This window comes from Panthera uncia (genome assembly GCF_023721935.1).
Source record: "Panthera uncia isolate 11264 chromosome A3 unlocalized genomic scaffold, Puncia_PCG_1.0 HiC_scaffold_11, whole genome shotgun sequence".
Taxonomy (NCBI): domain Eukaryota; kingdom Metazoa; phylum Chordata; class Mammalia; order Carnivora; family Felidae; genus Panthera; species Panthera uncia.
Window position 1 is genome coordinate 50,891,635 of NW_026057578.1, and position 10,363 is coordinate 50,901,997.

At 40.4% G+C, this 10,363-nt stretch overlaps 1 protein-coding gene across 3 annotated transcripts in view; it reads right to left on the reverse strand.

Annotated features, from left to right (window-relative positions):
* LOC125936184 (E3 SUMO-protein ligase RanBP2) overlaps window positions 1–9,835 on the reverse strand; it is an 82,434-nt gene extending 72,599 nt beyond the window's left edge. For 2 of the 3 annotated variants that reach the window (XM_049650132.1, XM_049650131.1), the window contains exon 1: window positions 9,607–9,833. In XM_049650132.1, the coding sequence (XP_049506089.1) occupies window positions 9,607–9,678 (72 nt within the window). In that variant the 5' untranslated portion in view covers window positions 9,679–9,833. Of the gene's footprint in view, window positions 1–9,606 lie in introns of all 3 variants that reach the window. The other variant, XM_049650133.1, reaches the window with a different exon arrangement.
* Between the last annotated feature and the right edge of the window lie 528 nt (window positions 9,836–10,363).

Below are 10,363 nucleotides of genomic sequence, written 5' to 3' on the forward strand. Positions count from 1 at the left end.
GTGCACTGCTGAATGGAAAGAGCCAATTTGAAAAGGCTACATACTGTAGGATTCCAACCATATGACATTCTGGAAAAGCAAAATTATAGAGACACTAAAAAGACAGTGGTTGCCAGGGAGGAGGGGGAAAGATGGATGAACAGGTAGAGCACAAAGGATCTTTAGGGAAATAAAACTACTCTGTGTGACACAATAATGGTGTATACATATCATTATACATTTGTCAAAACCCACGGATTGTACACCTTGAGTGAACCCTAAGGTAATCTATGGACTTTGGGTGATAATGAGGTGTCACAGTAGGTTCGATTGTAACAAGGACACCCCTCTGCAGGGAATGTTGATAATGAGAGAGGCCAAGCATGTGTGGAGAAAGGGAGTATGTGGAAAATATCTGTACCTTCTGCACAATATTGCTGTGAACATAACTGCCCTAAAACTGTGCAAAAAATTAAAAATTTTTAACTTTAATTCTCAACAAAATACTCTCATCAAAATGAATCCAAAACACATTAAAAGTATTATACACCCAATATATGGCCAACTGAGGTTTATCCCAGGAATGCAAGGAAGGTTCAATATTAGAAAATCAATCAAGAATACATCATTTTGGGGCACCTGGGTGGTTCAGTTGGTTGAGTGACTCTGGACTTTGGCTCAGGTCGTGATCCCAGGGTCATGGGATTGAGCCCCACGTCAGGTTCTATGTGGAGCCTGAAGATTCTCCACCCCCCCACTTTGGATTCTGTGTCTGCCCCTCCCCCCCTTGTGCTCTGTCTATATCTCTCAAAAACAAACATTAAAAAAAATTTTTTTTAATAAAGTGAAATGGCAACATACAGAATGGGAGAAAGTATTTGGAAATTATATCCAATATATAATTTCTGCAACTCAACAAGAAAACAAATATTCAATTAAAAGCCCAAGACAAAGAACCTGACAACACATTTCTCTATAAAGAAAATATACAAATGGTCAGTAAGCCAGAAAAAGATGCTCAACATTATTAGTAATCAGGAAAATTCAAATCAAAACCACAATGAAAAACCACATCTATCAGGATGGCTAAAATTTAAAAAGAAAGATATAAAAAAAAGAAAATTACAAGTCTTGTCAAGGATGTGGAGAAACTGGAACCCTCTTACAGGCTGGTGGGGATGTAAAACGGTGAAGCCACTATGGGAAAAAGTTTGGGATTCATCAAAAGTTAAACAGATTATGACCAGCAATTCTATTCCAGGAAATATACCCAAAAGAATTGAAAACAAGGTCACAAATAGATATTCATACACCCATGTACACAGCAGCATTACTGCAAAATTCAAAAGGTAGAAACAACCCAAGTGTAAAACAATCTAGATATGAAAAGACAAATACTGTAAGCTCCCACTTACATGAAATATCAAATACAAGCAAATTCATAAAGAAAGATTTGCAGAGGGGCGCATGGCGGAGGGGCGCATGGGGTGGCTCAGTCGGCTGGGCGTCTGACTTCAACTCAGGTCATGATCTCACGGTTTGTGGGTTCAAGCCCCGCATTGGGCTCTGTGCTGACAGCTCAGAGCCTGGAGCCTGCTTCAGATTCTGTGTCTCCTCTCTCTAGCCCTCCCCAACTTGTGCTCTGTCTCTCAAAAATAAATAAATGTAAAAAAAATTTTTTTTAAAGAAAGATTAGTGGTAATCAGAAGGTAAGAGGAGAAACCTGACTAGTTACTACTTAATTGTCACTAAGTTTCTACACAAAATTTTTTTTACCAAGTTTCTACCTGAAGTGATAAAAAGTTTCTAGAAATAGTCGTAGTAGTTGAACATTATGAATAGAACTAATACAACTGAACTGTACATTTAAAAGTGATTAAAATGAAGGAGCATCTGGGTGGCTCAGTTGGTTAAGTGTCCAACTTCAGTTCAGGTCATGATCTCACACTTCATGAGTTGGAGCCCCATGTTGTGCTCTGTGCTGACATCTCAGAGCCTGGATCCTGCTTTGGATTCCGTGTCTCCTTCTCTCTGTCCCTTCCCCACTTGCACTGTCTCTCTCTGTCTCTCAAAAAATGAATAAATGTTAAAAAAAATAAAATTTTTTAAAAAGTGGTTAAAATGAAGGCTGGGAAGATGGTATGGTGGTGAAAGAGGACCCTAACTAAGCCTGCCTCATCCCACAGATAAAACTAGAGAACACGCACATCAGTGTAAGTAACACACAAAATGATCCAAAGACTAGCAGAACAAATTCCACAACTAAAGGTTGAGAAGAGGCCACATGGAATAAGGTAGAAAGGTGAGGAGACCTGGTTTAGGAGCAAAACGGACCATGGCCATCCACGGCTTGCAGGGAGTCGGTAGTGTAGTGAAGGGAAATAGTTTATCACACCAGGGAGCCCTCATGGGGCAGATGAATTGCCATAATAGCTGGCTCTGAAAGAGGGGCCAAGGAATTTAAAAATCAAGATCTAGCTCTGAGAACCTGGTGAGCATTAGGAAGGGGGAGTCCCCACCCTTAAAGTACCACAGCATACAGAGATACAGCATAGAAGCAGCAGTTTGAAAATCATCTGGGGCATATAGGTGAATGAGTTATTTATTCATCTCAGGGCTTCCAAATTGGTAATGAAAAAATAAAACTTCCACTACTTGCAGATGACATGATACTAAACATAGACTCCACCAAAAAACTACTAGAACTGATAAATTCAGTAAAGCCAATATGCAGAAATCTATATGAAGCAGCAAACAGAAATTAAGAAAACAATCCCATTTACAACTGCACCAAAAACAACAAAATGTCTACGAATAAATTTATCCAAAGAGGTGAATACTATAAAACAATGATGAAAGAAACTGAAGATAACACACTCAAAAAATGGAAAGACATTCCACACTCATGGATTGGAAGAACAAATATTAAAATGTCTACTGACCCACAGCAATCTACATATTCAATGCAATCTCTTTCAAAATAGCAACAGCTATTTCCACAACAGCTCTAGCTCTATTTCCACAGAGCTAGAACAATCCTAAAATTTGTATGCAACCATGTAAGATCCCAAGCAGCCAAAACAATTCTTGGACAAGACAAAAAAACTGGATGTATCACAATTCTGGAGTTAAGTTATACTACAAATCTGCAGTAATCAAAACAGTATGGTACTGGCACAAAAACAACACACAGAAGAATAGACTAAAAAACCCCAAAACAAACCCATGATTATATGGTCAATCTCCAACAAAGGAGGAAAGAATAATGCAATGAGAAAGTCTCTTCCACAAATTGTGTTGGGAAAACTAAACAGCTACATGCAAAAGAAAGAAACTGGACCACTTTTTTATACCAAATACACACACACACACACACACACACACACACACACACACACACACGCACACACAACCTCAAAAGGGATCAAGGACCTAAATGTGAGTCCTGAAACCATAAAAATCCTAGAAGAGAGCACAGGAAGTAACTTCTCTGACATTGGCAATAGAAACCTTTTCCTGAACAGGTCTCCTGAGACAATGGAAATACAAGAAAAAATACACTACTGGGACAACATCAAAATAAAAAGCTCCACAGTGAAGGAAACAATCAACAGAATAAAAGGCAACTACTGAGCAGGAGAAGATATTTGCAAATGACATCCAAAATATAAGAATTTATACAACTCAACACCCAAAAAACTAATAATCTAATTTAAAAATGGACAGAAGACAATGTAGTAACATTTCTCCAAAGACGCCATACAAGATGGTCAACAGACACATGAAAAGATGTCCAATATCACTCATCATCCAGGAAATGCAACTCAAAACTACAATGAGATATCATCTCACCCGTCAGAATGGCATATGCGCACGCGTGCACGTGCATGCACACACACACACACACACACACACACACACACACACACACACAAAAGTTGACAAGGATGTGGAGAGAAAGGAGCCCTCTTGCACAGCTGGTGGGAATGCAATTGTGAAGCCAATCTGGAAAACAGCATGGAGGTTCCTCAAAAAGTTAAAATAGAGCTACCATATGATCCAGTAATAGCAACTATTGGCTATTTACCCAAAAAATACAAAACACTAATTCAAAGGGATACATGCACCTCTATGTTTATCGCAGCATTATTTACAAGAGCTAAGTTATGGAAGCAGCCCAAATGTCTATCAATAGTTAAATGGATAAAGATGTGGGGGTGTGTGTGAAGTAACAATGGATTATTACTCAACCATAAAATAAAATGAAATCTTGCCATTCTCAACGACATGGATGGAGCTAGAGTATAATATGCTAAGTGAAATAAGTCAGTCAGAGTAAGACAAATTACCCTATGATTTCACTCAGTGTGGATTTAAAAAACAAAACAAGCAAAGGAAAAAAAGAGAGACAAATCAAGAAACAGACTTTTAACTATAGAGAACAAACTGATGGTTACCAGAGAAGTGAGAGGCAATGAAATAGCTAATATGGATTAAAAACTTAAACTTATCATGATAAGCACAGAATAATGTATAAAATTGTTGAACCACTATATTGTATACCTGAAACTAATATAACACTCTACGTTAACAATAAATTAAAATAAAACTTTTTTAAAAAGGCATTAAAATGGCAAATATTGTTATATATATTTTACTACAATGTAAAATATCAATAACATAACATACCAAAATTCATCACACTATATACTTTAATAAATGAGTGGACTATATGGCATGGGAATTATATCTCAATAAAGCTGTATAAAATATTTTATTTTATATCAAAATAGTGACATATACTCAGAAAACTATTCCATGACCTTAGTATGACAGTATTGTGTGTACATCCTTAACAGGATATATTTTAAAAGAACTACAATCTTAAACTTCATTCAGTATTAACAAATACCTGAGAAAAACAAGTCAAGGACTGAACTGTAGTTCATCATAAATATTTTTGAAAGCAAAGAATGAATATAGCAGAACTGGGTACACAAGGCCTCTATCCCCCTCCCCAAATTTATAAATTTAAGATAAGAAGTAGTTTATGACAACTTTCTTCCCCTTTTAAAAAATGAAGATTCCCACAAGTTAAATGTCAACATATAATAGAAAAGCCAACTCCACTATTTTGCTTCCAAATATCTCATTAAAGAAGACAACCTTAAGATAACTGAACAGCAATTATTAAAGAATAATCTATAGAACAAACGGCGCCTGGGTGGCTCAGTCGGTTAAGCATCCGACTTCAGCTCAGGTCATGATCTCACGGTTCATGGGTTCAAGCCCCACGTCAGGCTCTGTGCTGACAGCTCAGAGCCTGGAGCCTGCTTTGGATTCTGTGTCTCCCTCTCTCTCTGTCCCTCCCCCACTCACTCTCTCTCTCTCTCTCTCTCAAAAATAAATAAACATTAAAAAATTTTTTTTAAAGAATAATCTATAGAACCATAAAATTGGGGGAAACATGATAATCTTCTGTCCCCATTCTGTTCATTTTATAAAGGAACTAAAGCCTTAAGGAAGTTAAGTGCCTTGTTTAAGGATACATAGATAGGAAGAAAAGAGCCAACATTGTCCATAATTCAGTCAGTCCATGATTCAGGACATCCATGAATCAAGTCCATGATTCAGGACATCCATGAATCAGTCACTACTTCTCTTCATGACATTTTATGCCACTGTAAGCAAATATTTGAATTCATCTAACCTCCTAACTATCAGAACAGATGTAGGGCTGAAAATAAAAACACTGAGACCTGGAGAGATGCCACAGTACCCTCATCTTGCACAGACAACTGACTCCCCACTCCTAGGTCCCCAACACCTCCTGGAAAGAGCTTAAGCAAATGGATTTGTTCTCAGTACAAACTAATGGGCTCCAAACTTATGGAGTCCTCTGAAAAGTACGAGGGCAGGGGTTATAGAAGCAGATATGCAAAGTCAAGATACTGAAATGATGTGTTCCCCAAACCCCTTCCTGTGGAAGATAAGGTTAAACACACAACAAACGTAAGACTCAAGTAAAAGAAAAAAATATGGAGGATCAAACCAGAACCAACTTTCAGTTAACAAAAACATAGATAAGGGGGTAGAAATCAGGGCAGAAATCCTCAAATAACACAATGTCTCAGAACTGAAGGAAATACGTTTTCCAATTGAAAGGAAACTTCCGGGGCGCCTGGGTGGCTCAGTCAGTTAAGTGTCCAACTTCGGCTTAGGTCATGATCTTACTGTTTGTGGGTTCGAGCCCCACGACGGCTTCTGTGCTGACAGAACTGAGCCTGGAGCCTACTTTGGATTCTGTGTCTCCCTCTCTCTCTACCCCTCCCTCACTCACGGTCTGTCTCTCTCTCTCTCTCTCTCTCTCTCTCTCTCAAAAATAAACATTTTTTAAAAAATGTTTTAAAAGAAAGGAAACTTCCAGAAAACCTACAAGATATCAATAACAAGAATCACATCAGATTTCTAACAATACAAATGATCAGAAAATGAAGCAATACTTTTAGAATCTGACAAACAAAACTATAAATTAGATAAAAGACTTCTTCAGGCATACAATGTTAAAAAAAAAAAAAAAATTCCCAACCATTCCTTCTCAAAGCAAACATGATTGTGCCACACCAAAATAGAGGAAGTCAAGAGGACATGAGTTACAAGAAACCAAGAGTTTAATACAGAAAAAAAGTGAAGGGAATTCTAAGGATGATGATAAAGCAAAGTCCCAGGACTAGAACTGTGTAGCAAAGAGAAGCAGAAGTCAGTCCAGACTCCAGGAGTAAGACAAGAGTGCTCCAGAAGCAAGACACTTAAAAAATTTTAAGCTGAGGAGCACCTGGGTGGCTCAGTCAGTTAAGTGTCCAACTTTGGCTCAGGCCATGATCTCACAGTTTATGAGTTGGGAGCCCTGCATTGGGCTCTCTGCTGTCAGCACAGATCCCACTCCAGATCTTCTGTCCCTCTCTTTCTGCCCCTCCCCTGCTCATGCTTTCTCTCTCTCTCTCTCAAAAATAAACACTTAAAAAAAAAAATTAAGCTGAAATTGACAGATTATGTGATCTCTTTGATCACACTTGAGAGTTAAACTGAGTTTGGGTAAAGAATTAGTAATACATCATTGATAACTAAACAAACCAAAACATAAAGCAAATATTAACTCCAGGAAAAATAAAACTACATATTAAAGGTGATTCAAATGTAAAAATATGCTATGATATGTATCTTCCCATAACTACATAAACACAAACTATTCATTTAACTAAAAATTACAACAACAGAACTAGAAGAATAAGGAGGAGAAATAAGATCTGTGGACAGAAATCTGGAGGAACAGTGTAGAAAGTGTCTAAAATGTTGAAAAGGAGATGGAGAAATAAAAGTATGTATATATGTTGTTCACAAGTCTGAAGTATAGGTGGTAAGTCGCAGAACAAACAACTAAGAGCCGTCAGGTTGCCTCTGAGCAGTAGGAATTAGGGGTGTGGAATGGGAAGCCAACTGAACAGAAATCTAGGAAAACTAAATAGAAGCCAATTAGAGAAAGAAAAATTAAAGAAACACAAGTGATATTTTCAATAAGGACAAAAGCAGGTGTGAAGGAATAGAAAATGACAAAAGAGGAGACAAACAAATGAAAGCATAATGAAAGCCTGGGAACATAGGACTATGGACCCATCACTGCATTCCAGAAGTTGGACATCACAGAAAGCATAGTCAGTTCACATGTGGTCAGTCTCTACCAAATTACGAGCCAAGTAAATACTAATCTTTCTACTCTTCACAACCAGTCTCTGCCTCCTCCATCTCCCTTCCAAAGCACCCTGTTTTGTCCTTTCACTTAGACCTAAGTTTATAGAATACCACCACCTGTTATAAAAGTTACTCACTTGCTAATCAAAATCCCACTGAAATCCCCAGGTTCTAAAGTAAATGATTTCTCATGTTTGAAGAAAAACATCTGATTAAAATACTACTCTTTAAATGTAAAACAGAGGTAGCCATAATAACCAGTCCTTCAAATTTTGCCCCGACCCCCTATTTGATGGAAAAGTTAGGTAGTTCAAAGAACATTCTAAATTCTGTCTAGACCAGTGCCTCTCAATCTTTTGGGAGTTAGAATCCTCACTAAAAATCTCATGAAAGCTCTAAACTTGCTTTTTAACAAGTGTATCAGTTTCAGTGGTACAGAAACCCCTAAAAAGTTCTGTTTTAGACTCTGACACCACGTTTGTGTTTAGGACTATGCCAGCAGCTTGAAATTACAGTCTCTATGTAGGTACTGATTTCTCTCTTCTGATGGAACAGGCTACTCCATTACTCCTATAAAAACTAAAACAGACCTACTACCAAAATCCTACAGAGACACCTATTTGACCTTTAACAAGTACCTTAATCTCTCCAGGTTTCAATATCCACTGGATTGTTGGGAACACAGCATATGATAACATATGCCTAGTAAATGATCGAAGAAACAATTATAGCTATTATAATCATGTCGGTCCCTGGCTTTTTTTTAAATTTCCTAACACCTTTTTATTTTCATAGGCCCTCGCCGAGAAGAGACCTTGAATGACTGTCCTTACTATGTGCCAAGCATGGCTCTAAAGGTTTAATATGGGTCATCCTATATACTCCTATCAACACCATTACTCCATCTTATTGATGAAGTGCAACTTGCCTATCAACACCATTACTCCATCTTATTGATGAAGCGTAACTTGCCTGAAATCATAGTTTATAAATGGCAATGCTGTGATTCAACTCCCAAGCAAACTGACTCAAGATCTTGTGCACACCACCCACCCTTATCCTTTTTCCCCACCCGCCACATTCAATCACTAAAATTCCAATGAATCCAAAATATATCTGGCATACTATCTTAAAAGAGGAAATATACGCTGAGCATGTTGTCAAAAAGCTTAAAAATTTTAAGCCATAGTAACAATGGCCCGTAAGAAACTCAGAATTCCCAAGACTGCGTTTGTCAAAAAGGCAAATAGGCCTCTTAAGAGCGGTGGGAATGGGAGCGAAGTGTGAAGAGTAGGAGCAGAACCGTTTCATAAACGCACAATGACAGATGCCTCAAAATAGGGGGACTTCCAGTGTCATGTGCGTGGTCAGGGAATTCCAACTGTAGTTGCCCCAGCTCCGGTCCGCTTGATGCTTACGACGGTCGCCCGTCAAAGAAGGAAAAAGCCCACCGGGGAGCTGCGTCAGTCCCCCGCTGGGTTCCATCGACCTCCAAAGCCTGAAAGATGCCGCTTCCACCACAGCGGGTAAGTGTCCGGGACACAAGAAGAAATCCGCCGCATATGGCAGGCGCCTGAACGCGAGAGACGAGGCCGCGCGGGCGCAGCCAAAGAACCCCCGGACGGGATGGGCCCTCGAGCGAAGACCGTCAGGAGCAGGCCAGGAGGAAGAGGAAGAGCAGGCGCCAACGGCAGCCCGCCGCGGACTCCCTCCTCCCCCTCCAGCTCGCGAGCGCCACGCCGCCCACCGGACCGCGCGAGCCGACCGGCGCCTCAACGCGCCAGGGAGCGGCGGCCGCCGGGAGCCATGACGCCGGCGCTGCGCCGTGCCATGGCAGGGCCAGGGCGGAGGCCGCCCGGCTCTCCAGGCCCCGCTCACCTCTCGGGGCGACGGGACAGAGCTCTGCACCGAGGCGATGTACCGCTCCACGTCGGCCTTGCTGCGCCTCATCGCGCCAGCGACCTAACTCCCAAGGCGCGGGAGGCCAGAGCCGAGGCCCACTGCGGTCTCCGTCTCCAGGAGCGAGCGAAGCGCCCGAAAGCCAGTGACGCAGCGTCGTCGCCGACCGAGGAGAGGTTCAGCCCGCGTGCGTGTTGCGACAGCACTGTGCGCCACGCCGACGTCGGCGTCGCTCCCGCCGCGAAGCCGACTGGCTGGCTCCGCCCTAGGCTCCGCGCGGTCCCTCCGAGACCTGGTGGGATTTGGGCTGTCAGAGCGTGGGTAGTGAGATTCCGGAAAGGAGAGTTCAACGCTGCGCTGGTTCCAAGGATTAGTCACTGGATCAACGAGATAATGTTTTCCCAGATGGGGTCTCAAAACTTTGGGCCGTTTCTTCGTAATCTTCATTACGCGATGCCGTGGAAAGAAAAAGCATTTTCAGCCCATTTTGGTGAGCGGGTAAATTGAAAAAACCATTCTGGAGGCTGTTGGTTAAATAGATTATGTCGGACACGTGTGAATACGAAGCAATACATGTTAAAAATCCATGTTTTTTTTTAAAAAAAACATGTTATATGAGAAAATTTAAAGTGCATAATTAAAAGATAGGCCATAAATACAGTTTTTAGACTATTATAATGGAATAATTTGAATAGCCCCCCAGATTTATATATATTTCAATAGCAGAGCCGTATAT